The 27,899-nt window shown below is 38.3% G+C and overlaps 1 protein-coding gene across 2 annotated transcripts; it reads right to left on the bottom strand.

The window, feature by feature from the left end:
- Positions 1-1,131: 1,131 nt before the first annotated feature.
- LOC146999984 (X-linked lymphocyte-regulated protein PM1-like) lies at positions 1,132-27,275 on the bottom strand. 2 transcript variants are annotated; one of them, XM_085834383.1, is made up of 6 exons: positions 27,229-27,271; positions 25,613-25,745; positions 13,536-13,605; positions 12,959-12,993; positions 2,052-2,169; positions 1,132-1,225 (listed from the first exon to the last, which is right to left on the bottom strand). In XM_085834383.1, the coding sequence occupies exons 2-6, from the start codon at positions 25,719-25,721 to the stop codon at positions 1,156-1,158; spliced, it is 402 nt and encodes a 133-aa protein (XP_085690509.1). In that variant the 5' UTR covers positions 25,722-25,745; positions 27,229-27,271; the 3' UTR covers positions 1,132-1,155. The 2 variants fall into 2 exon arrangements, with proteins under 2 accessions (XP_085690509.1, XP_085690510.1); XM_085834384.1 differs by lacking the exon at positions 25,613-25,745 and having other exon boundaries at positions 27,229-27,275.
- Positions 27,276-27,899: the final 624 nt, after the last annotated feature.

Genomic DNA, 27,899 nt, shown 5'->3' with positions numbered 1-27,899 from the left:
CATGCTGATCAGCGATTATAAGCTCGGGTCTCCATGCCTACACAGGAGAAAAATTACCAACTAAACCATCTTCCAGCCCTGAAAATCAATCTTATTTTGCCCATTTGCAGAATATGACACAGTTAGTGATCTTTTCTTCTTCAAAATTTTCCTTCACTCATGGTAGTTTTCTTTCTACCAATTGTTCTCTTCCATTAATGGCTCCCACTCACCAGCTGCCTCATGCAGATTTACAAATATTGAAGTACTCTGAGGGGCTGTCTTTAGACTCCTCATGTACATGGATGATCACTCATCCTTGAAATTTCATCCCGAGGTCAATGTTTAAAAATTGCCTTCAATTGGAGTATTTATTTATTTGTTTGTTTGTTTGTTTATTTATTTATTTATTTATTTAATTATTTATTTATTTAGTCTTTAGTTCCCATCTCTTTCCTGAACTGACTCATAATGGTACCTTCATCAATGCCTTCGGAGGCAAGAATTGTTTTACTGTTCATTTCCAATTGAATACTTTCCAAACTATTAACCAATCAAGTAAAAAATAAAATTAGTTAATAAGATCATCGTTGTCTCAGATCTTACTTGGAAACCATGTGATGACTGCAGTTATTGGTACAGTAAAGGAGAGATGATATAAAATGTTTTGGTGATATTCTTCCAAAGGAATATTCTGCCAGGACTGTTGAGAAAGGTTGTTTCCATCCACTGTTGTTACTAAATTTGTACTAAGTTTAAGATTGTAAGAAAGTATTTGCCAATTTGAGTTGGTTTTCTAATATTAACAACAGAGTCCAGATGACAACAGTAAATAAGCTTTCTCTCTCCTTTCAGCTCTGGTGTATTGTGCTTCATTTTGTAGACACTGGTAATCCTCTCTTCATCTTTCTGCAAATGTCTGCCTCTTGAAAATTTATGATCTGGTCTACCATAAAACGCCTAGTGTTTTTCATTGATATAGTATGTGATCAGTGGTTTACATCTCAGTAGGACTACAACAGAGCCAAGTATAGATAGATAGTGAAACTTCATTTAGTTTCATGTGCCCAAATCAAGGCTTGTTTCTCCATTCCTACTTGATACTTAGTTATACTAGGTTAAATATAAAGTTAGTTATGGTACCAACCGCTGATTTTCTTTTTCTTCATTGAATTTCTATACATCCATATCAGACTTCTGAAATGTAGTTATATACTGATCACATATTTTTTTATTGATGTTCTTCCTGTAAAGCACAGTAATGAAAGCAGTCATATTTCATACCAATATGAAAAAGAACACTCAAAACAAATTAAATTGATCATTTCATATTATAAAGAGAAAAATAGCAGTATAAAATTATCTAATGGGAAATCATTATAGATTTTTTCCCATAACATATTATGAGAGAAGTATTCTTTTATATTTTACCTTTTCAAAATTAAATTAGTTTGTGTGTGTATATATAAATATAAATATATATAAATAAAAATAAATATAAATGTAAAAATATGAATGTGAATATGAATATAACTATAAATATAACTATGAATATAATGATAAATAAAAATGAATATAAATATAAATCCTATATATATGAGAAATAATTATATTTCACAGTGTTTTTTCATTATTTCCTACCAAATATAAGGTCTAATTTATTTTTCATATATTGCCTCAGTTAAGACATAGTGTAAAACATAAGTCAATTAAAATATAGATAATGCCCACATATGTAACTGTAGTTGTTGTTTTTCCATATTGTTAAGCATAATAATCCATAAATTACATTTCTAAGACTATGTGCAGGACTTCTGTATTTCCACAATGAATGTAAATTAAATTTAAAATCTCATTAACAGTTACTTAAAGAAGAAAATAAAATTTTCACAGATTTCTAAGAATTTGATTTAGTTTCCTTGAAGGCAATAAGTTATAGGGTTAACTGTTTAGACAAAATGAAAGCCACATATTTTTACTAAAGGATCAGACGTGATATATTTTTTTAAACTTCAGCCATATATAATTTTTAAAATGATACACATGTGGTCCTACAAATCTAACAACTCTACCTCTTTCGATTTTTCTTTTTGCAAAGCCTTTCTAATTTCTGGTTGCTGCCATTGAAAGAATCTTTCATATACATTTTCATCCATTTTTTCTTTATGTGAAGCTTCTTATAAATGTCACCTATATTAAAAATTAAGGGTCATTTTGAAGAAACTTTAGTGATTCCATGTATTCATAAAAATAGATATAGATAATAGATAAAATCCATTCAATAATGCCAAGAAAACTTAAAATTAAATGAAAGATATCACCAACATGCTTCATACTTTAGAATACTTTAGGGTTTTGTATGTTCAGATGAAGGATGTTCAACCAGTAAAGTCTACAGAAATATTCCACAACACAGAAAAAAAAAAAAAAAACACTCCATGTATTTTAGACAAGAAATATCTAATCTTATCTGAATTTTAATTTCTGTAAATAAAATAATTTTAAGCTTCAAGAACAGTTTCCAAAGAACAAATGCACGAAACAAAGGATCAAAGGTGGGCTTTAATTCTTCATAGGGAAACACTTTTAATACAGGCTAATTCTTTTCTAAATCTACAAAAGATAATGCAACTGAAAGAACAAACTTGACTGTGGAATTGTTAGACACATTATTTAAAATATTCAATTTCAAATAAGATGGCAGCCAGGCATATTGGTTCCATTTTAATCCTAGTACTCTGGAGGCAAAAACAGGCAGATCTTTGTGAGTTCCAGGTTAACCTGGTCGACATAGTGAGTTCCAGGACAGCCTGAGCTACAAAATGAGACCCTGTCACAATCAAACCTGAGTTTGAATCCTAGCACCTACATGATGTGCACAAATATCTCCAACTCCAGTTCCAGAGGATGTGATGCCCTGTTCTAAATTCTGCATGCACCATAAAAACCAATGAGAGTATTGGAAAGATAATTCAGTAGTTAAGAACACTGGATCCCTTCCAGAGATCTGAGATTGGATTCCCTGCACCCACAAGGTGGCTCACAGCATATAACTTCAGATGCAGGGGATTCAATGGTTTCATCAAGACTCCACAGGTACCAGACACACATGTTGTACACATACACACGTGAGAGCAAAACAACCATACTTATAAAATAAAATGTAAAAAAAAGTAATAAGGGTTACTTTAAAGAATTCAGTTTTCCACTGTGCCATATAAAGAAAGAAGCACAGAGGCATCCTAGAAAAGGAACTGACTAAATATAAAATTAAAACTGGGTCAATAAAAATATGTTTCATGTACAGAATTTTGTATACATATCACTTAGGTTTAAGTACATGGAACTGTAAAAGTGTTTACATCAATTTTTTCCTCTTAAAATCCCTTCAAAGAAGTTATGAAGATGCCTCAAAACTTGAGGGCCTACTGTGAAAAGAGGAATTTCACAAATTAGAATCTAGTACCCATCTACAAAACCAACCATGGATGGTTGTTTCTACAAGAACAGCACTGTGGTTGACAGAGTGAGAATTGCTAGGTCTTGCTGGATGCTTGTCTACCTGCATTTGGTGAAAGACCTGTCTTAAGGAAATAAGATGAAAAGTAATAGAGCATCACCCAACATCCTCCTCTGCCCTCCACATGTGTATATATGTACCACAGACAAGAACATACAAAAAATAAAAATTAAGTTTCATTAATGTCACACCAAAGCACCATTTTCATTTTCTGTATCACAGGAAAAAATTATTCCACGATGCTAAATCAAAAATATTTGCAAGAGTCTGTGTCATGAGTAGACCTTGGGATCTGACTCTGCACCTAATCCCACAAGAGCCAGAGGAAACTCAACTTCCAGGTGCTCTACCACTCGCAGGATCATAGTAAAGGCCCCCACATCAGGTGTAACTGAGTCCCAAAAGATCTAGGCACAGAGGAAATCCTGCCAGGCCAGTGGCCTGGATTTCTTCCTGACTGAACCTGTACATAGGGCAGACCTGAGATCCTGGCTCAGAAACCACTCTTAAGACATCCAGAGGGAGTCCCACTCCAATGTACTCTGAAGTGCCCAAGATCACATGATCACAAAGGAAGCTTGACCCTCAAGAGATGTGAAAACACACCCAGGAACACTGGAGTTCTGACAGACGATCACAGCTGAGGACTCAGCATCTTTTGCAGCACCCTGTGTAATTAGGACCACCACAAGATCCAGGGCAACAAAAACAACCTCCCAGGCAGAGGCACGGGTTCCTTGTGGCTTGCATCTCTGTCCAGAGAAAACCTCGGGATCTGGCACCCCACCAAACCTTGCAACACACAGAGAAAGCTAAACTCCCAAGAGCTCTGACACAGCAGGATCTCAGGAGATTTTTCACACCAGGATTTCAGGATTCAAGAGGCAACTTGAGGCCAGCACCTGGGCACTTAGGCATGGAATCTGCAGACACCAACAAGGTCTCCACAGGACTCTCCACAGAATCTTAGAACCTCTGGTGAATTGAACACAACTTCTTCTCCAATCCAATCTCGAAGGACCTGAGACAGCATTAAAGAGGGAAGCAGAAAACCCGGCCTGACCAGAGTCACAAATCCCTTCCAGTTGACACTAGCACTGGGGCAACATGGGCTCCGAGTCTACGGACACCCCCAAAGTCCCCAGAGAACTTTCCATGGGATCTTAGGCCCTCTGGTGAGTGGAACACAACTTCTGCTAGGAGGCAGATTTGAACACCACATATCTGGGCACCTTCCCTGCAAGAGGAGAGCTTGCCTGCAGAGAGTACTCTGACGACTAAGACTCAGGAGAGAGCTAGACACCCAGGTTTTCTGATAGAGGCTAACATAATAACCTGAGGAACAAGCTCTAACCAGAGACAGCTATAACAACTCACTCCACAGATTACCAGATCGAAAAAGGCAAACATAAGAATTTTTTAACAGAAACCAAGACCACTCACCATCATCAGCACGCAGTACTCCCACCCTACACAATCCTGGGCACCCCAAAAAACCCAAAAAGATAGACCAGGATTTAAAAGCATATCTCATGATGATGGTAGAGGACATCAAGAAGAACTTTAATAACTCACTTAAAGATATATAGAAGAACACTGCTAAACAGGTTGAAGACCAAAAAAAAAAAAAAAAAAAAAAAAAAAATCCCTTAAAAAATTGCAGGAAAACACGACCAAACAGGTGATGGAATAAATAACATCATCCAAGACCTTAAAAGAGAAGTAGACACAATTAAAAAAAAAAAAAAAAAACCAAAGTGAGGCAACGCTGAAGATAGAAACCCTAGGAAAGAAATCTGGAACCATAGACTTGAGCATCAGCAACATAATACAAGAGATGGAAGAGAGAATCTCAGGTGCAGAACATTCCATAGAGAACATTGGCACAACAATCAAAGAAAATACAAAATGCAAAAAGATCCTAACTCAAAACATCCAGGAAATCCAGAACACAATGAGAAGACAAAAACTATGGATAATAGGAGTAGATGAGAATGAAGATTTTCAACTTAAAGGGCCAGCAAATATCTTCAACAAAATTATAGAAGAAAACTTACCAAACCTAAAGAAAGGCATGCACATGAACATACAAGAAGCCTACAGAACTACAAATAGACTGGACCAGAAAAGTAATTCCTCTTGACACATAATAATCAAAACAAAAAATAAAGAGAGAATATTAAAAGCAGTAAGGGAAAAAGGTCAAGTAACATATAAAGGCAGGCCTATCAGAAAAACACCAGACTTTTCACCAGAGACTATGAAAGCCAGACGATCCTGGACAGATGTTATACAGACACTAAGTTAACACAAATGCCAGCCTAGGATACTATAACCAGCCAAACACTCAATTACCATTGATGGAGAAACCAAAGTATTCCATGACAAAACTAAATTCACACATTATCTTTCCACCAGTCCAGCCCTTCAAAGGATAATAGCAGGAAAAAACAAAACTAAAAAACAAACAAAACAAAACAATACAAGAACAGAAACCACGCCCTATAAAAAGCAACAAAGTAATTCTTCAACTAACCAAAAAGAAGGCAAACACAAGAACAAAATGCCAACTCTAACAACAAAAATAATAGGAAGCAACATTTACTTTTCCTTAATGTCTCTTAATATCACTGGACTCAATTCCCCAATAAAGAGACATAGACTAACGACTGGCTATAAAAACAGGACACAATATTTTGCTGTTTAGAGGAAACCCATCTTAAGGAAAAAGACAAACACTACCTCAGAGTGAAAGTCTGGAAAACAATTTTCCAAGCAAATGGTCTGAAGAAACAAGTTGGAGTAACCATTCTAATATCGAATAAAATCAACTTCCAACCCAAAGTTATCATAAATGAGAAGGTGGGACACTTCATACTCATCAAAGGTAAAATTCTCCTAGAGGAACCCTCAATTCTGAATATCTATGCTCAAATACAAGGGCAGTCAAATTCATTAAATAAACTTTAGTAAAGCTCAAAGCACACATTGCATAGTGTGAGACTTCAACACACTTTCATCAATAGACAGATTGTGGAAACAGAAACTAAACAGGGACACAATGAAACTTACAGAAGATATGAAACAAATAAACTTAACAGATATCTACAGAAGATTGTATCCTAAAACAGAAGGATATACCTTCTTCTCAGCACCTCATGGTATCTTCTCCAAAACTGACCATATAATTTGTCACAAAACAGTATTCAACAGATACAAAAATATTGCAATTGCCCCATTGCATTCTATCAGACCACCATGGACTATGGATGATCGTCAATAACAACATTAATAAAGGAAAGCCAACATTCATGTGGAAACTGAACAACATTCTTCTCAATGATACCTTCGTCAATGAAGGAATAGAGAAAGAAATACAAGACATTTTAGAGTTTAATGAAAATGAAGCCACAACATACCCAAACTTCTGGGACACAGTGAAAGCATATCTAAGAGGGAAACTCATAGCTCTGAGTGCCTCAAAAAGAAACTAGAGAGAGCACACACTAGTAGTTTACAACACAAATAAAAGTTCCAGGACAAAAGGAAGCAAATTCACTCAAGAGGAGTAGAAGGCAGGAAATAATTGAACTCAGGAGTGAAATCAACCAAGTGGAAACAAGAACTATTCAAAGAATCAATCAAACGAGGATCTGGTTCCTTGAGAAAATCAACAAGATAGATAAACACTTAGCCAGACTCACTAGAGGGGACATGGACAGCATCCTAATTGACAAAATCAGAAATGAAAAGGGAGACATAACAACAGATCCTTAAGAAATCCAAAACTCCATCAGATCCTTCTACAAAAGGTTATGCTCTGGAAAACATGGACAAAATGGACACATTTCTAGACAGATAGAAGGTACCAAAGTTAAACCAGAATCAAGTTAATGATCTAAACAATCCCATATCCCCTAAAGGAATAGAAGAAGTCATTATTAGTCTCCCCACCAAAAATAGCCCAGGACCAGATGGGTTTTGTGGAGAGTTCTATCAGACCTTTAAAGACGATCTAATTCCAGTTCTTCACTAACAATTCCACAAAATAGAAGCAGAATGTACTCTACCCAACTCAATCTGTGAAGCAACAATTACTTTGATACCTAAACCACAGAAAGATCTAACAAAGATGGATTACTTAAGACCAATTTCTCTTACGAATATCGATGCAAAAATATTCAATAAAATCTTGCTAACTGATTCCAAGAACACATTAAAATAATCATCCATCATGACCAAGTAGGTTTAATTTCAGGGATGCAGGGATGGTTTAATATATGTAAATCCATCAATGTAATCCATTATATAAACAAACTCAAAGACAAAAACCACAGGATCATCTGCTTAGATGCGGAGAAAGCATTGACAAAATCCAACACCGTTTCATGTTAATAGTCTTGGAAAGATTAGGAATTCAAGGCCCAAACCGAAACATGATAAAAGCAATCTACAGAAAACCAGTAGCCAACGTCAAAATAAATGGTGAAAAGCTGGAAGCAAACCCACTAAAATCAGAGACTAGACAAGGCTGCCCACTTTCTTCCCTCCTATTCAATATTGTACTTGACATCTTAGCCAGAGCAGTTCGACAACAAAAGGAAATCAAGGGGACACAAATTGGCAAGGAAGAAGTCAAAATATCTATTTTTGCAGAGGATATGATGGTATATATAAGTGACCCCAAAAATTATACCAGACAACTCCTAAACATGATAAACAGTTTCGGTGAAGTAGCTGGATTTAAAATTAACTCAAACAAGTCAATGGCCTTTCTCTACACAAAGAATAAACAGGCTGAGAAAGGAATTAGGTAACAACACCCTTCTTAATAGTCACAAATAATAAAAAATACCTTGGCGTGACTCTAACTTCTGGGATCAAATTAAATGGAGAGAAACTTGATGCAATCCCACTAAAATAAGACAAGACAGGACTAGACAAGGATTCTCAGTCTCTCCCTACTTGTTCACTATAGTACTAGAAGTTCTACCCAGAGCAAATAGACAAGAGACGTCAAAGGAATAAAAAATTGGAAAGGAAGAAGTCAAAATATCACTATTAGAAGATGATAAAATAGTATATTTAAGTGACCCCAAAAATTCCACCAGAGAACCTGTAAACCTTAAAAACAACTTCATCAAAGTGGCTAGATATACAATTAACTGAAACAAATCAGTAGCTTTCCTCTACTCAAAGGATAAACAGGCTGAAAAGAAATTATGGAAACAACACCTATCAAAAGTCACAAATTATAATACCTTGGTGTGACTCAAACCAAGCAAGTGAAAGATCTCCATGACAAGAACTTCAATTCTCTGAAGAAAGAAATTACAAATCTCAGAAGATGGAAAGATCTCCCATGCTTCATAGATTGGTGACCCGATTAATTTAGTAAAAGTGGATGTCTTGCCAAAAGCAATCTACAGATTCCATGCACTCTCCATCAAAATTCAAATTCAATTCTTCATAGCGATAGAAACAGCAATATGCAAAATCATTCGGAATATCAAAACCCCAGAATATCGAAAAACAGATCTCAACAATAAAAGAACTTCAGGGGGAATCATCCGTGACCTCAATCTGTATTATACAAAAATAGTGATTAAAAAAAAAGTGTATGGTAATGGTACAGAGACAATGGCTTTATGAAATTCACAGGCAAATGGATGGATCTAAATTATATCATCCTATATGAGGTAACAAAACCCCAAAGTAAAAAACATGGTATGCACTCACTGATAATTGGGTATTAGCCTAAAATCTCAGAATACCCAAAATGTAATTCACAGTCCACATGCAGCTCAAGTAGAAGGAAGACAAAAGTGAGGGTGTTTCGGGCCTTAGAATGGGGAACAAAATACTACTGGGAGGAAATATTGAGACAAAGTTCAGGGCACAGACTGAAGGAATGACCACACAGAATCTGCACAACCTGTGGAACCATCTCATATACAGACCCAGTACAGACACCAGACCCAGTCACCATTGTAGATACCAACAAGTACTTGCTGACAGTAGCCTAATAAGGCTGTCTCCTGAGAGGCTCTGCCAGAGCTTTGTAGGAACAGAGACTGAATCTCACAGCCAGCAATCAGACTGATCATGGGGTTCCCAGTGGAGGAGTTAGAGGAAGGACTGAAGGAGCTGAAGGGGTTTGCAACCTTATAGGAAGAATATCAATACGAACCAAACAGACCATCCAGGGTCTGCCCAACATATGGATCCATCCCATACACAGACAGCAGACACATTCACTATTGTCGATACCATGTGCTTGCTGACAGGAGCTGAATATGACTGTCTTATAAGAGGCACTGCCAGAGCTTGGCAAGAACAGAGGTTGATGGTCACAGCCTGATCATGGGGTCCCCAGTGGAGGGGATGAGGAAGGACTGAAGGAGCTGAAGGGGTTTCTAACCTTACAGGAAGAACATCAATATGAAACAAGTAACCCCCCAGAGCACCCAGGGACTATGCCACCAAACAAAGAGGGGGACCCATGATTCCAGCTACATATATATTAGAGGATGGCATTGTCAGACATCAGTGAGAGAAGAGGTCCTTGGTCCTGTGATCCTGTGAAGGCTGTATGCCCAAGTGCAGGTAACTGCCACAGTAGAAATGTGGGAGTGGGTGGTTGGGAGAACATGCTCATAGAAGCACAGGGAGGGTCGAATGGAATAGAAACTTTCTGGGGTGAAATCAGGAAAAGGCTAATATTTGAAATGTAAATAAACACAGACACACACAGACACAAACACACACACACACACAAACAAAATTATGGCTTTAACTGTGACTTCAAGTAGGTTTATATGTAATCTCAGGATGATATAAATTTTGGTACCATTCCTGCTAAGTTTTTGATAAATTAGAGTAAATGTCTCTGCATCTCAGTCTCCAAATGAAATCATGGTTGCTTTTATCACAACCAAGCTCCTCAATCTGTTTCATCACAATACAAACCTAAAGCAGATCTAAAATATAAAGTTCTTCCTGTTTGGACAAATATTTTACTGCTACAGCAAGAAGTACTGGTTTCAAACTTCAACAATGAAAAAAAAAAGGATAAAAAAAATTAAATATAAAAAAATAAAATATACATGTTTCCTCAGGTCCAGGTACATTTTGTAAGGATGAGGACTTTAGGTTCAAGGCTACTCCAAGCTGCAATTGAGGATTCAGACAATCCTGAGATATAGAGTTACAGCTTACTTCCCTAAACCAAAACAACATATAAATAAAGACTGCCTGGCCTAAATTATGTCTGAAGTCCCAGTACTTCTGAGGCTGAGAGCAGCCTCTGTATTTTGAGGCAGTTTGGAGACTATATATAGAAATTTCAGCAATCTGGCATTTTAACAACAGGTAGAAGAAAATGAAGACTGGTCTTTAGTTTATTTATAATGAATTCCTGTTGGGCAGCAGCAGCAAAAAGAAGGTTTTAGTCTGTTGGTGTCACTAACTGACATCCAGTTTACTCACACCTCACATCTCCAGGCCCCAAGAAGACTTTCAGGGTCTGCAATACCCTGGCATTCCTGCTTTCTGCTAGGAGCTATTCTGTGCAAACTCCTGCCCTTAGTGAAGTTCTCTGTTTTTCTCAGCAGATGCCGATGGGAAAGTCAATTGTGAACTTGGAAGCAGTACCTTCCTGAGTCCAGTGAGAGTCACCTCCTCTCCTTACTCTTGAAGTAACACGTCCACCCTTCCACCTTCATCCCAACACAGACCTCCAGCTCAAACAGGATTAACCATCTTTCAACAGACAATTGACTACCTCCACTGAGACTTCTCCCTACCATGCTTCCTCACGCACATATCTTCCTCAAGAACTGGGCTTCCATGACCACTACAAAGCATACTGGTTAACAGGGTTTGGATAGCAGGAAAGCAATCTCAGCACAGCCCCTTGCTGATTGGTCGTGTTTTCACATGTGTACTAAGGGTGAGTTAGGCTTTATCACTCATCTGTCATCCAAGCAGCAAAAGGGAGGTAGTATTTTAGCTGCTACTAATACCCAGAGGCTTTCCATTTTCCAAGTTTGCAATACTAACTTGAAAGTTAAAATAAATGAACCCCTAAAAGACTCTCCTACTTTTTTTTTCAGATGAAGGGCCTCTTGATTGTAATTTAAATTGTTTTATTTTTTATGTAATGTGTTTTTGCATGTTTGTATTTATACAACCTGCATGTATGTTGTTCATAGAAACTAGAAGAGAATTCCAAAACCCCTGGATATAGAATTAAAAATGGTTGTGAGCCATTATGTGGGTTCTAGGAACTAAAACTTGGTTCTGTCCAAGAACAACAAGTGCTCTTAATTTCTAAGCCATCTTTCCATCCCTGTCCTTTGCATGTTTTAAGGTGTGCTGGATCATGTCTCTCGATAGATGTTCATTTTTACTATACAGGAGAGATCATAAAATTATGACACTTTCTTAATATTATCTATTTCAAGAAAGAAAAAAAAACACCATAATTTTACTGGATTGTGTAAATCTTAAAAATAGTTTCAGCAAAAAAAATGATGTGTATATATTTCAGTATGAGTGTACACAAGAAAGCCACAAATAGACATCTACTGCATTCTAATCATATTCCAACTTACTTTAATTTTATTTTTTTATTTAAGACAGGGTTTCTCTGTATAGCCTTGGTTGTCCTGGAACTCACCCTGTATACCAAGCTGGCCTCAAACTCAGAAATCTCCCTGCCTCTGCCTCCCAATTGCTGGAATTAAGGCATGTGACATTACTAGCTGACCAAACTTAAAACTTGAGACATGGTCTCTCAGAATCTGCAGCTCACCAATGCCACTAGCCTTGCTAGCCAACAAGGTGTCTCCACCTACTCAACACTGGGTTGCAGCCTGCATTTTTTAAGTGGATTCTATGTCCCCACCTTAACTCCATATACTTTCAAGGCAAGCATTTTACCAAAACAGCTTGTAGCCACTCTCTTCATTTTTCCCTCTCTCTCTCTAATCATGCCTAAGTTTAGGCTCCTAAAATGCTTAATGCCGGTTTTGCTTGTTTCCTTACAACAAATTGGGTTTCTTGCTCACTTTACAATCTGAAGTTGATTTGGAAAACTGCACAAACTAACATTTCATTGGAGAGGCTTATTGCAGTGTTTTGTTTGTTTGGTAGTTTTTTTTTTGTTAATTTGGTGGGTTGGTTGGGTTTTGTTTTGTTTTGTTTTGTTTTTCTTTTTTTGTTTTGCCCACTGAAGATGAAACTCATAACTTTTACATGGTATTTTACCACTGAGCTACACCTTCAGCTAATCATTCATTCTGAATGTTGGTTGAGAAGTCATCTCATATGGGTTTTAAAGAGAACTACAATTACTGTGAAATCTAAAATTATCCCCTATGGTATAGGGGTTATAGAGATCTGATTCCCTCTTCTGACCTCTTCAAAAATCAGGCAAAAACCTCCAAAAACACGTACCTCCAGATTTATCCAACATACTGTCTAGTTCACCTCTGTTAAGAAAGGAATATAAAAATTAATGTAAGAAATATCGTGAACTGGTAGGACATTTTTCTTCCCCACAGAAAACTTTAAACAGAACCTTTTTTTAATTATTTATAATAAATATATGTTTGGTTCGGAACAAATGACATATACATATAAAATACATGGTGGACTACCAAAGTGAACTTGTATGATTTACTTTTTACAATTCATACATTTACACCCCACAGTAGTTTATTCATACCTCTACGACTCCTGTTGAGACCCTTCTTCTTCCCAGATGGCCCCCTCTTATTCTTTTGATGTTTTTCCTTTTCTTTTTGTGTATACCTGGGAAGATCTCATGCAGGTGGTCCTACTGTATGAGTTGCTATGTGTTTGTGATCACAATGTCTCAAGGACCTCAATCTGGGCTTGAACACAACATATAGTAGTGTCTGACTTTGAATTGTTCATCTTCCTGAATCTACTTCTCCAGTGAAGGGATCACAAACACTACTTATGAAGTACTCTATTGAACTCTATTGAAATACTCTATAGAAAATTTTACCGCATATCTCCATCCTTTTTTATGTGAGTCGATATATTCTCATCTTTGTCAAATGCTGGGCTCTTCTTTACTGTATTGACAAGAGAAAATAGAAACATTTGAATGGATGCTATATAAGTAATAGATAATAAAGTACTAAAGATTTGAATTTCTCTCAAGAAACTGCCCATGTGAGTTTTTGAAAGAGATTTTAGAAAGGAAATAATTACATCGATGAAATCCAGGACACAAAGAGATGACGAAACTTAAGGATAATAGGTATCGATGAAAAGTAATTTTTCCAAACTATAGGGACAGTGAGTATATTCAACAAAATTATAGAAGAAAATTTCCCTAACCTAAAAAAAGTGTTTCCCGTGAATATACAAGAAGCCTACAAAACTCCAAATAGTTTAGACCAGAAGAGAAATTCCTGCCATCATATAATAATCCAAACATCAAATGCAAAAAAAAAAAAAAAAAAAAAAAAAAAAAGTAAAAGAAAAAAGAACAGAATGAAAGAAAGAATATTAAAAGCAATATGGGAAATTTCAAGTAACTTATAAAGGAAGACTTATCAGAACTATACCTAACTTAACCTCTGAGACTATGAAAGTCATAAGATCCTGGGCATATATCATACAGAAATGCCAGCCAAGGCTATAATACACAGCAAAAATATCTTACCATAGTTTGAGAAAAGAAGGTATTCCATGAAAAAACAATATTTACACAATATTTTTGAACAAATCCAGCCCTCCAAGGGATAATAAAGGGAAAACTCCAATATAAGGAGGGAAATTACACTCTCGAAAAAGCAAGACATTTATCTTGAAGCAAACATAAAAGAAGATAGCTACATGAAAAAATTCCACCAAAATATCAGGAAGCAACAAAGACTTTTCCTTAGTATCTCTTAATATGAGGGGATTCAATTCACCAATAAAAAGACATAGACTAACAGACTGGATTTGTAAGCAAGACCCATCATACCAGAAACAAACCTCAGGGACAAAGACAGATATTACTTCAGAGTAAAAGGCTGGAAAACAATTTTCCAAGATAATGTTCCAAAGAAACAAGCTTGAGTAGCAATTCTAATATCAAATAAATTTGACTTTCAACCCAAAGTTATCAAAAAAGACAAAAAGGGACACTTCATATTCATCAAAGTTAAAATTTACCAAGATGAACTCCCAATTCTGAACATTTATACATCAAATGCAATGGCATTCACATTCCTATAAGAAACTTTAGTAGAGCTCAAATCACACATTGTACCCAAGACAATAATAGCAGAACTCCCCTCCCTCATTAATAGACAGATACTGGAATCAAAAATTAAATGGGACTCAGCGAACCTAACAGAAGTTATGAAACAAATAGATTAGTTGATATCTATAGAACATTTTACCCTAAAACAAAATGATGCCCATTCTTCTCAGCACCTCATGATGCCTTCTCCATATAATCAGTCCCAAAACATGCCTTAACAGATATAAAAATGTTGTAATAATCCCATGCATCCTACCTGATCACCAAGGACTAAGGTTGATTTTCAATAATGTTATAAATAATTGAAAACACACATAAACATAGTAGGTGAACAACAATATAGTGAGTGATAACTTGGGCAAGGAGGAAATAGAAATAAATTTAAGACTTTTTAGAGTTTAATGAAAATGAATCTGCAACATACCAAAAGTTATGGGACACAATGAAAGCAGTTCTAAGAAGGAAACTCATAGCTATGAATGCCTCCAAATAAAAATTGGACAGAGGATATAGGAGTAGGTTGACAGCACACCTAAACATTCTAGAACCAAAGGAAGTAAATTCACTCAAGAGGAGTAGAAGGCAGGAAATAATCAATCTCAGGGTTGAAATCAACCAAATGGAAACAAAGGAATTCTACACACACACACACACACACACACACACACACACACACACACACACAAATCAAACAAATTAGGAGCTGATTCTTTGAGAAAATCAAGAAGATAGATAAAATATTAGCCAGACTAACTACAGGGCAAAGAGACAGTAACCAAATTCACAAAACCAAAATTGAAAAGGGAGCCATAACAACAGAAACTTAGGAAATCCAGATCAGATCTTATAAAACAAGCATGTATTCAAAAAAAAAATGAAAATAACGAAATAAGCAAAAAATGCACACTTATCTAGAGAGATAATAGGTACGAAATTGAAATCAGTATCAGATAAATCCTGTAATTACTCCCATAACCCCTAAAGAAATAGAAGCAGTCATTAATAGTCTCCCAACCAAAAAAGGCCCAGGATCTGATGAACCCATCAGATTTCTATCAGATCTTCATGTGTGAGACCTCCACTTAGAGCGTTTCTCCCTGGAAGGTAAAGCCCCTGGACTTTCCCCAAGCTTGTTTTCCCTGATCTCTAAACATACAGCTAGAAAGAAGCTCTTTGTTAACTATAGCCTGCAAAAAGCCTTTTTTGTTTCTGAGCCTTACAGCCAGAGATGTGATAATTGTAATTTTACCAAAGACATCTGGGCAGAGAAGAACACTCCTCCCAACTCTTCCCATCTCCTCCCAACTGCACCCAGTTCCTCCCAACTCCTCCCAACTCCTCCCAACTCTACCCACCTCCTCCTAGCTATCCTCCCAACTCTTCCCAATTCCTCAGCTAGCTGTTAAAAGCCCCCCACTGTCACCACTCGGGGTTGAATTCCCCACCCTGTACGGTAGAAGGACATCATTCTCAGCTAGCTGATAATAAAACGTCTTGTAGTTTGCATCAGGTGTGATTATGTCTCGAGTTTGCTGTCCAGCTCATTCCGGCACATGAGTGGAAGCCCAACTTCGGGAGTCTTACATGTGCGTTCTCATACACCAGGAGGCCTACCCCAGTTCTCAGAGACCCCACTAGGAGGTAGGATCCTGTCTTTGCTATGTCTTTGTCTGTCGGCTGTGTTTGAATTCAGCATTATGGTTTGCAGTTGTCTGCACTCCTGAGAGCAACCCTGTTCTGGATGGAGGGCAGGGATACTGACAGACATGTTAGTCGTAACCACTTGCTGCACTGGGAGACATCCCAGAAGGTCTGAGGGAGCTCCAGGGATGCATGGAGATCTCCAATCGAGGTGCCAAATGAGAGTGTGCTCACTTGGCTGTCTGTTTCTGTTACTGGGTGCCAAGTGAGCATGTGCTCACTCAGCTGTCTGTTTCTGTATATATATATATATATAAAGTGTTTGTCTCCCTGTATGTGACTCTGATGATGGGACAGACTATTAGCACTACTCTTGGACTGACTCTTGAAAATTGAACTGAAATTACTACTAGGATTCACAGTCTGTTTGTAGATGTCAGAAAGAAATTTTGGAGAACTTTCTTCTCAACGAAATGGCCGGCTTTTGGTGTTACTTGGCCAACAGAGGTCACTATTGAACTGATTGTGATTTCTGCAGTTAAAGATGTTGTTGCACAGAAGAGACTAGGGTCTCAACCAGAACAAGCACCCTACATTGACATCTCGGAAATTTCCGCTCAGGAAGCTCACCTGACCCCATCCTGGTTGAAGCCTTGGGTTCAGAAAAACAAGCTGGACTCCCGAGTCCTAGCTTTCCACCACTCACTAAAAACAAAACAAAACAAAACAAAACAAACAAACAAACAAAAAAAAACCCTAAGATAAATATGTTGGGGGGTGAACTGCAACCCTTGGCTCCTCCCAAGATCTATCCAGAGATAGAAGAACCTCCAGAATATTGTAACACCACACCCTCATAACACTAAACGGTCTCTCCCAGATACCTCACCAGGGTACCACTGGAGACACGGGGGAGGGTCCAGCTGCTGGAACACAAGACAAATGAGCATGGAGCCCAGAGAGACTAGACTCAACAACCTTGCTGGCTTTAGGTACTTATGGCCTACTCCAGCAGACCTCGGAACTGCAGCCCCTTCATTACTGGTCTTTTTCCTTCTCTGATCTTTATAATTGGAAGGCAAATCACGCCGCCTTCTCTGAAAACCCCTCTACCCTTACTAATCTAATGGAATCTCTCATGTTCTCTCATCAGACAACTTGGGATGACTGTCAACAGCTTTTAAGGGTTATTTTTATCACACAGATAAGAAAAGGATTCTGCTGGAGGTAAGAATGAATGTGCTGGCGGCAAATGGATGGCTGACACAACTTCCAAATGAAATAGATGCATGCTTCCCCCTCTGACACATAGTGACTGGTACCCTAACAGGCCTGAAGGTAGTGAGCAGTTGAAATTTTGGCGCAGGGATACATTACCAGGAATGAGAGGAGCTGACAGACAACCCAGCAATGTGGCCAAGGTAAGAGGGATCCTACAAGAGGAAAAAGAGCAGAGTTTCTAGAGTGCCTCTTAGAAGCATACAGGCATTACACTCCCTGTGTCAGAGAGCCAGCAGGCCGCTCTGGCCATGGCTTTCATTGGGCAGTCTGCTTCTGCCATTAGGAGAATGTTACAGTGTCTAGAGAGTCTGTAAACACTATCTTTGCAAGATCTGGTTAAGGAGGCAGAGAGTGTACCATAAGAGAGAGACTAAAAAGAAATAGGAGAAAGAGAATAGAGAGCAGCTGAGGCAAGAGAAAGTAGATGAGATGGAAGGCAGGCAAGAATTTTAAATAGGATTTTGGATACATTTGCAAGTGATAAGGAAGTTTATAAAAAAGTTGGAGGGAGAAGGCAGACAGGGTACCTGGGCAACACAGGGCCAAAAAGACCTCAGAACTCCATAGGACCTTTACGACCACCTCTACATAAGGACCAATGTGGGTACTGTAAAGAAAAGGGACACTGGGCAAGAGACTGTGCCATGAAAGAGACTGATATCAGAACAACTAAGTCCTTACTCCAGAGGATGATGACTAGGGGATATGGGGCACAGACCCATTCCCTGAGACTAGTGTAAACCTAACTGTGGAAGAGACCCCTACGACTTCCCTTCTTGGTATCAGAACAGTTTTTTCAGTCCTGACAAAGTCACTAGAGAAATTGAGTAACCAGAAAAACGAAGTAATTGGGGCTACTGTTCAGAAACCATTCTCACCTTGCGTGGTAGCACATGCCTTTAATCACAGCACTCGGGAGGCAGAGGCAGGCGAATTTCTGAGTTCGAGGCCAGCCTAGTCTACAGAGTGAGTTCCAGGACAGCCAAGGCAACACAGAGAAACCCTGTCTAGAAAACACACACACACACAAAAAAGACAGAAACCATAATCTTGGACCACTGATATGAAAATTAATCTAGGAGTAAGCCAAGTAACTGATTCCTTCCTCATCATTACTGAATGCCCCTCCACATTGTTTAGAAGAGACATAGTAGCAAATTTAAAAGTCCAAATAAGCTTTTCTTTTGAAGGAACTTCAATCCCTTGGCAAGCCTCTATCTCTATAATTTGAACTTTAAAATTAGAAGAAGAATATAGATTACATGAGCCTCAATCCCTGTCAAGAAAAGTATTAGAAGGGACCAGGTAAGGGAGATATCCTAAATGCTGGGCAGAGACGTGGGATATAAGAGAGGCAAAGAGGGTGCACCCCATCATTGTGACACTGAAAACTGATACAACAATACCCCATGAGCAAAGAGGCCCAAGAGGGCATCAGACCTCACATTCATAGTCTCTTAGAACTTGGTGTTTTGGTCCCTTGTCAGTCTTCCTGGAATACTCTGTTGCTACCAGTTAAAAAGCCAGGCTTTGCCACCCTGGCACTCTCTACCATACCCCCTTACTAAAGAGACTGTGACTTTCTCATGGACCCCCAAAGACCGGAAGCCTATAAAGAGATTAAAAAATCTTGCTTAGTGCATCAGCTCTAGTCCTGCAAGACCTGACCTAGCCTTTCATTCTCTATGTAGACAAAACAGCAGAAATAGTGAGATGGGTCCTGACCCAAGATCTGTGGAAATAGAAACAACCTGTGGCCCAATTGTTAAAAAAAAAAAAAAAAAATTAGACACAGTGGCCAGTAGATGACCATCTTGCTTAAAAGTTATCGCTGCTGCTGTGTCAGTATTTTTCAAAGAGGCTGACAAACTGACTCTAGGTCAATGAACTATAGTAGTAGCCCCTATATCCCCATGCCTTAGAAAGCATCATTAGACAGCTGCCTGATTGCTGGATGACTATTGCTCACAGGACCCATTAACAGAGCCTTTTACTGACTGAAAGAGTATAGTTTGCACCCCCTCCTATCCTGAATACTGCCACCTTGCTGCCGGAAGCCTACGACTTCCTACAAGTACACCAAGGTATAGACATCCTGGCAGAAAAAAACTGAAATTAAGAAAGACCTCACTGACCAGCCATGGCCAGGCTGCCCTAACTGGTACACAGATGGTATCCGCTTTTTGGTTGAAGGTAAAAGAAAAGCAGGGACAGCAGTGGTCAATGGAAAAAAAACCGTTGGGGACAGCAGCTTGCCTGAAGGCATGACAGCCCAGAGAGAAGAGCTAATCACACTCACCCAAGCCTTGCAGCTGGCCAAAGAGAAAAACATCAATATCTACAGAGACAGCAAGTATGCTTTCACCACTGCTCACATACATGGGGCGATCTATAGAAAACAGGAGTTACTCACATCTGATGGGAAAGATATTAAAAATAAAAAAGAAATCTTGAACCTATTAGAAGCCAAACACTTTCGAAAAAAAAACTAACTGGCCATCATACATTGCACCCATCTCCAAAAAGGTCATGATGCCATAGTGAAGGGAAATCAGATGGCTGACCTTGCTGCCAAACATGCAGCCCTAGGAAAAAAAAAATAAAGAACTTAAAAACCATTATAAACTCAAAGACGCAGGCTTGGACTACATGCTAGAAGATCAAGAACAGAAAAAAAAAATACCTCAGATATGTGTATATACTACCCAAGGAGTGGCTAAGACCCAAGATGGTCACTGGATCCTGCCCACCAGAGAAGGGTTACAATATGTAGCCAATCTACACAGGCTCCCCCACTTGGAAACTAAGAAGCTAAAGAAATTGTTAAGAGCTCAAACTACTATGTTACTAGATTGCCAGATGTTGCCCAGGAGTTTTTTAATGAATGCCAAGCCTGTGCCCTCACCAATGTCAGGCACAAGAATAATGCTCCCCAGAGGGGGTTTAAGAGGTGACAGCCTGGTACATTCTGAAAAGTAGATTTCACTGAAGTTAATTTCACCAAGTACAGTAATAAATATCTATTACTTTTTATAGACACCTTTTTAGGCTTGGTCGAAGCCTTCCCCACTAAGAAGGAGACCGACAGTATTGTGGCAAAGAAGATATTAGAGGAAATGTCCCCATCATTTGGCATCCCTAAGGTACATTCATCAATCAAGTGACCCTCCTTCTTTGCCCAGGTAAGCCAAGGGTTAGCCAGAAAATTGGGGATCGATTGGAAGTTACATTGTCCCTACAGACCCCAGACATCAGAACAGGTAGAGCAGATGAATAGAGAATTAAAAGAAACCTTGACTAAATCGGCTTTAGAGACATGCAGAAAAGATTATGAAGCTCTCCTTCACTTCACCTTATTGTGAGTATGGAACACCACAGAAAAATTTAAACTTACACCCTTTCAAATCCTCAATTGGGGACCACCTTCCTTAACAGAAGCAGGGGGAATGTTTGACCCTGGTGTTCCTTTTTTTGAACCCCTGCTAGCTCGCTTAAAGACCCTAGAACTGGTCAGAAAAATGCCTTGGAATTGCTGAAAAATAAAACAAAAAAAAAAAAAGCAAAAAACAAACAAACAAACCAAAAAAACAAAAACAAACAAACAAACAAAAAACACCTACCTGCTGCTTTTGGCAAGCCCCACCACCGCTACTCCAGCAGGTGCTGGGCTCCTGCACCCAGCCCACCATGGCTCACTGGCCCAGTGCTGCTCATATTCTCCAGGCAGTGCACAGGAACCTCCTCCCTCCCTTGTACCACGGCAAGAGAAACTTTTGTCTCATTCAAGTGCATTTTGAGGCTCTCAAGGTTACAAATCCTAGAGCTGTGACCTCATGTTGGCTTTGTTTGGCAGCTGGGCTAGCGGTTATTTTTCCTAGTTTTAAGACTAGAACTATGTAGAAGAAGTAGTGGGGAATGTGAGACTCCAACTTAGAGCGGTTCTCCCTGGAAGGTAAAGCCCCTGGATATTCCCCAAGCTTCTTGTCCCTGATCTCTACAAATGCAGTCAGAAAGAAGCTCTTTGTTATTTATAGCCTGCAAAAAGCCTTTTTGTTTCTGAGCCTTACAGCCTGAGATGTGATAATTGTAACTTTACGAAAGACATCCAGGCAGAGAACCACATTCCTCCCAACTCTTTCCAACTCCTCCCAACTCTTCTCCCAACTCCTCCCATCTGTTCCCAACTCCTCTGAACTTTCATCTCAATTCCTCAGCCAGCTGTTAAAAGCCCCCTTCTGTCACAGCTCAGGGTCAAACTCCCCTGCCCTGCACGGTGGGAGGAGTTTGTCCTCAGCTAGCTGATAATAAAACCTCTTTCTGTTTGCATCAGGTATAGTTTTCTCTTGAGTCATTGTGGTGCTGGCCAGCTCATTCCGGGACTTGAATGGGCTTCAGTGGAGGTCCAGTTTCGGGGGTCTTACACATGGAGACCTAATACCAATATTCTTCAAACTATTATGCAAAATCAAAAGAGAAGGAATACTATTGAGTTTATTCTATGAAGCCAGATTACAATTATATTCAAATGATACAAAGACCCAATGAAGAAAGGAAACTTCAGACCATTTTCCTGTATGAATATCAAAGCAAAAATACTCAATAAAATCCTTGCAAACTGAATCAAAGAATACATCAAAACGATCATCCATCATGGTCAAGTAGGCTTCATCCCTGCGATGGTTTAATATATGGAAATCCATCAAATTAATCCACTATAGAAATAAACTCAAAGACAAAAACAACATGCTCAACTCATTAGATGCTGAGAAAGTATTTGACAAAATGCACACCCATTTATAATGAAAGTCAAAGAAAGATAAGGAATGTAAGGCCCGTATCTAAACATTAAAAAAAAAAAAAAAACAATGGACAGCAAACCAGTAGCCAGCATTAAACTAAATGGTGAGAAACTTGAAACAATCCCACTATATCAGGGACTAGACAAGTCTGCCCACTTTCTCCCTACCTATTCAATATAGTAGTTGAAGACCTATCCAGAGTAATTAGACAACAAAAGGAGAACAAATGAATAAAAATTGGAAAGAAAGAAGTCAAAATATCACTATTTCCAGATGATATGATAGCATGTATCAGTGACCCAAAAATTTGCCAGAGAAATCCTAAACCTGATACACAACTTCAGTGCTGTAGTTGAATATAAAATTAACTCAAACAAGTCAATGGCCTTTTTCTACACAAAGGAAAAGCAGGATGAAAAACAAACTAAACAAAAAACAAACAAACAAACAAACAAAAAAACACCCTTCACAATAGTCACAAATAATATAAAATACCTTGGTGTGAATCTAATTTATGAAGAGAAAAATACATATGATAAAAACTTCAAATCTCTGAAGAAAGAAATCAAAAAAGATCTCAGAAGATGGAAAGATACCCCATGCACATGGATTGGAAGGATTAATAAAGTAAAAATGGCTGTCCTACCAAAAGGAATCTATAGATTCAATGCAATCCCCATCAAAATACCAACTTAATTCTTCACTGAGTTAGAAAGGGCAATTTGCAAATTCACCTGAAATTAAACAAACAAAAAAACAAACAAACAAACAAACAAAAACAAAAACAAAACAAGACAAAAAAGATAGGAAAAACTATCCCCAACAATAAAAGAACCTTTTGTGGAATAACCATGCGTGAACTCAAGCTGTACTACAGAGCAATTGTGATAAAAATGGCATGGTACAGGTAGAGTGATGATAGACAAGTAGATAAATGAAATAGAACTGAAGAGAGAGAAATAAACCCACACACATATGGACACTTGATCTTTGATAAAGGAGCTAAAACAATCCAGTGGAACGAAGACAGCATTTTCAAACAGTAGTGCTGGCTCAATCGGCAATTAGCATGTAGAAGAAGGCATATTGATCTATTCTCATCCCTTGTACAATGCTCAAGTCTAAGTGGATCAAGGAACTGTACATAAAACCAGAGACACTGAAACTTATAGAGAAGAAAGTGGGGAAGAACATGGAACAAGGGAAAAGGGGGAAAATTCTTGATGAAAAGAAAAAAAAAAAGAGCAGCAATGGCTTGTGCTGCAAGATTAAACATGGAAAAATTGAACCTCATAAAATTGCTAAGCTTCTGTAAGGTCAAGGACACTATCAATAGGACAAAACTGCATCCAACAGATTGGGAAAAAAAAATCTTTCCCAATCCTAAATAAGATAGGGGTCTAATATCTAATACATATAAAGAGATGAAAAATCTGGACTCCAGAAAATCAATTTTCTCTATTTTTAAAAATTGGGACAGAGCTAAACAAATAATTCCCAACTAAGGAATACCGAATGATTTAGAAGCACCTAAAAAATATTCAACATCCTTAATCATCAGGGAAATGTAAGTCAAAATAACCCAGAGATTCCACCTCACACCTGTCAGAATGGCTAAGATGTAAAATTCAGATAACAGCAGATGCTGGCAAGAATGTGTTGAAATATGAACACTCCATTGCTGGTGGATTTGCAAGCTGTTACAACCAGTTTGGAAATCAGACTGGTGGTTCCTCAGAAAATTGGACATAATTCTACTAGAAGATCCAGCAACAGTCCTCCTGGGCATATACCCAGAAGATGTTCCAACTTGTAATAAGGACACATGCTTCACTATGTTTATAGCAGCCTTATGTATAATAACAAGACTCTGAAAAGAAATCAGGTGACTCTCTTTAGAAGAATCAATATAGAACATCTGGTAATTTTTCTATAATGTATTACTACACAGCTATTAAAAGCAATGATTTAAGGAAATTCTTAGACAAATGGATGGATCTGGATGATATCTTCCTAAGTGAGATAACCCAATCACAAAAGAACACACATAATATGCAATCATTGATAAATGGATATTATCCCTGAATCCCAGAATGACCAAGGTAAAATTTGCAAAACCCATGAAACTCAAGAAGAAAGACCAAAGTGTGATTATGTTGTTCCTTCTTAGAATGGGGAACAAAATACCCATGGGAGGAGTTACAGAGACAAAGTTTGGATCTTAGACTGAACGAATCCATACACTGCCTCACTTGGGGATCCATCCCATAAACAGCCACCAAACCCAGATACTATTGAAGATGCACCAAGAGCTTGGGGACAGGAGACTGATATAGTTGTCTCCTGAGAGGAACTGCCAGTGCCTGACCAATAAAGAAGTGGATGTTCACTGACATCCATTGGACTGAGCACAGGGTCCCCAAATATGGAGCTAGAGAAAGTACCCAAGGAGCTTAAGGAGTTTGCAGGAACTTAGGAGGAAAAAATAAACATAAACTAACAAGTACCCCCACAATTCTCTGGGACTAAACCACCAATCAAAGAAAAGAAATAATGGGGCATATGGACCCAGCTGCATATGTAGCAGAGGATGGACTAGTTGGTCATCAATGGGAGGAGAGCCACTTGTTCCTATAAAGGTCCTATGCCCCAGTATTGGGAAATGCTTGGGCTAGGAATTGGGAGTGGGTGTGTTGGGGAGCAGGGGGAGAGGGGAGAGCAGGGGATTTTTGGAAGGGAAAGTAGAAAAGTTGATAACATGTGAAATGTAAATAAAGTAAGTATATAATAGAAAAAGAAATGAAATAATTTATTTGCAGGTTTTATGAAATAAATTCATGTATGGCAAAGATATTATAGGAACTATGTCAGGTTTTTTCCTGGGGCAAAATCATAGCAAGTTATTGTTTCTCAACATATTGTGACTATAGTTTCAAGAGTAGGTATATGTGCTACTAAAACTTGTGTATAAAATAGATAAATATAGGGAAAATTAGAAATGAAGTCTATGAAAACTCTTAACAAAGATTTCTTCCATTTTAGGAGACTAGGTAAAGGTCTAATGAAATGCAGGACACAATTAATGCCCAACACTGGATATACCTTTAGTAAGAGATTCCTCTGAAACACTTATGTCATCTTCTTCATCATCACAGTCCAAAAGTAATAAGTAACCTTCCTTTGGTATCACCATCATTTTCTTAAGCGCCATTCTTCTCTTAAGAACTTAATAGTCCTCTTAGTTTAAAAAAAAATTAAATAAAAATTAAAAGGAAAAAAAAGAACTTAGTTATCTGAATAAAAGGTATCATTTAAATAATTAAAATGACAAAAAGTCAAATAATTATCTTAGCTCAATGAAAGATCATTTCTTTTGTTTTTTAACATATAGTATTTTTAATCATTTGTCTTTATCAGAGAGTTCTGTATACATATTCAATATGGTGATGCATATATATGTGTGTGTGTATATATACACAAATATACACATACACACACACACACACACACATACACACATATACCCATACACACACACACACACATATATATGTGTGTGTATATATATATAGTTCCCAGGAACATTTTCTCCATGTATCCTATTTATCATGTCCCTTTTCCTCACAACTTGTTTCAAAAACTTCTTTACCTTATTTAAAAAAAAAAAAAAAAAAAAACTCCTTCAGAACCAAAGTTAACAATCTGCCATTTCTCAGTTTAAAAAAGACATAACCTGGCCACACTTCAATATGTGATTCCTCCCCTCCTTCCAGAAAACGATGAGCAAAATTTGTTCGCCTGTAATCTTTGAGGCATCTGAATTTTGGTCGAATCTCCCATACATTCTTTTTAAACAAAACATAAGCAATTCTTTTTATCAGTTTATCTCAGTCTAAGGTATACTCACAGTTCTATCCAGAAAGATAACGAACATGGTAACTTTATGTTCATATCAAAAAGACCCAACACTTATTCTACAAGAAACACTCATCACCACCACCCAAACATAAAGGCCTTATATTGGAGAAAATGGGGATTTGGGGAAGCCGAGGATTTCAAACATCTGAAGATTGTAAGTTCGAGGCCAGCCCAAACAGGAAAGCCGGAACTACAAAGATAGATCCCATCCTACAGAAATAAAATTGAGAGAAAAAGCTGAACATGGTAGGGCAAGTCTTTAATCCCAATAAATGGGCAATTGAGATGGAAGGATCCGTGGTCAGAATCCATCTCAGTTGACTTATGAATCTCTTGCAATATCTCCTCTTCTTCTTTTCATTCATTCTTCTTATACAACTCTACTGTCTGCAATGTCCATAAAGTGTATATCAAAGGAACACACCGTAGACAAGACAACGAGGAGGGAGGAATCCTCAGTGTGTTTCTAATGGATCCTGAACAGCACACAGGACAAGCGCCAAGGCTTCTCACCCATGGCTCCCTGGCCCCCGACCCCTAGTCCTGCAGCCGGCTCTCTGATCCTATCCCAAGGCCCCAAGCTTTTCTCTTCAAAGGGTTCCCAATCCTCTATGCCCCTGACCTGTTCAATCCTCTTCCATGAATACGGTCCTCCACCTTCCATTCACCCTCAGATCCCAGAGGAAATGACTATGAGGAGCCTTTTCCTCACATAATGGCCACCTGGGCCTGAGATGCCCCACCCGGTAACACCTCGATTAACTGTCCAACAACCATGATCAGAGCCAACTATCACTTACAGATCATCTAAGAGATGAACACCTTCCAACCGCACCCTTCCGTGCTCAGATCCTCAAAGGAAAAAAAAAAAAACTGTTGTCAGGAGCCAGGCCGGGATAGAGTTCTCTAAGTACCCTTAGTGATGCCAAATGTACAAAAAAGTTCTCACCCAAGGCCTGCGTTGAATGGCTGAATATACCCTACGCATGCGTACATGGAGTACCATGTACCATCACTTTGAAGTGAGTTTTCAGGAGGTGAGAATAAGCTACTGGCTTTAAGACATATGATTTCCTGTTTATAGGTTGATAAGCCCTTACAAACTTGAAAAACTTGAACAAATGTGTAACATATGAAACACTGCAAATGACACTAGTTAATTTCAACTGTAGAGGCTCTTGTAAGCATTTTTGGATTTTATTTATTTATGTGCGTAAGCATTTATTGTTGTGGATTGCTGCATGTACATACGCAAACCAGAAGAGTCTATGCTGTCCTAAGAGTTCAGAAAGGAGCATCCAGAATCCCTACAACCTCTGGTACCCTCCTGTCTCCACCTTCCTAGTATTGAGCTGGATTAGAAGAGTGTGCAAGGCAGTGCAGGCCCTCTCTCTCACTTATGTGCTTAGCCTCTCTGGCCCTCTCTCTCACTTATGTGCTAGGCAGCCCAGGCCCTCTCTCTCACTCATAC

Source organism: Mus caroli, unplaced genomic scaffold, assembly GCF_978045245.1.
Source record: "Mus caroli unplaced genomic scaffold, Mus_caroli_1 scaffold_31, whole genome shotgun sequence".
NCBI classification, from domain to species: Eukaryota; Metazoa; Chordata; class Mammalia; order Rodentia; family Muridae; genus Mus; species Mus caroli.
Note: the sequence above shows the minus strand (reverse complement) of the source record. Positions and strands in the feature narration are given on the sequence as shown.

What these genes read in the sequence shown, in the direction of transcription:
- LOC146999984 (XM_085834383.1), bottom strand. Translation starts at nt 25,721, where the DNA reads ATGGCGCTTAAGAAAATGATGGTGATACCAAAGGAAGGTTACTTATTA. An exon ending in TATGTTGGATAAATCTGGAG is followed by an intron (nt 2,170 to 12,958) that starts GTACGTGTTTTT and finishes TTTTTAATATAG; the next exon opens with GTGACATTTATAAGAAGCTT. An exon ending in AAAAAGAAAAATCGAAAGAG is followed by an intron (nt 1,226 to 2,051) that starts GTAGAGTTGTTA and finishes TGTGCTTTACAG; the next exon opens with GAAGAACATCAATAAAAAAA.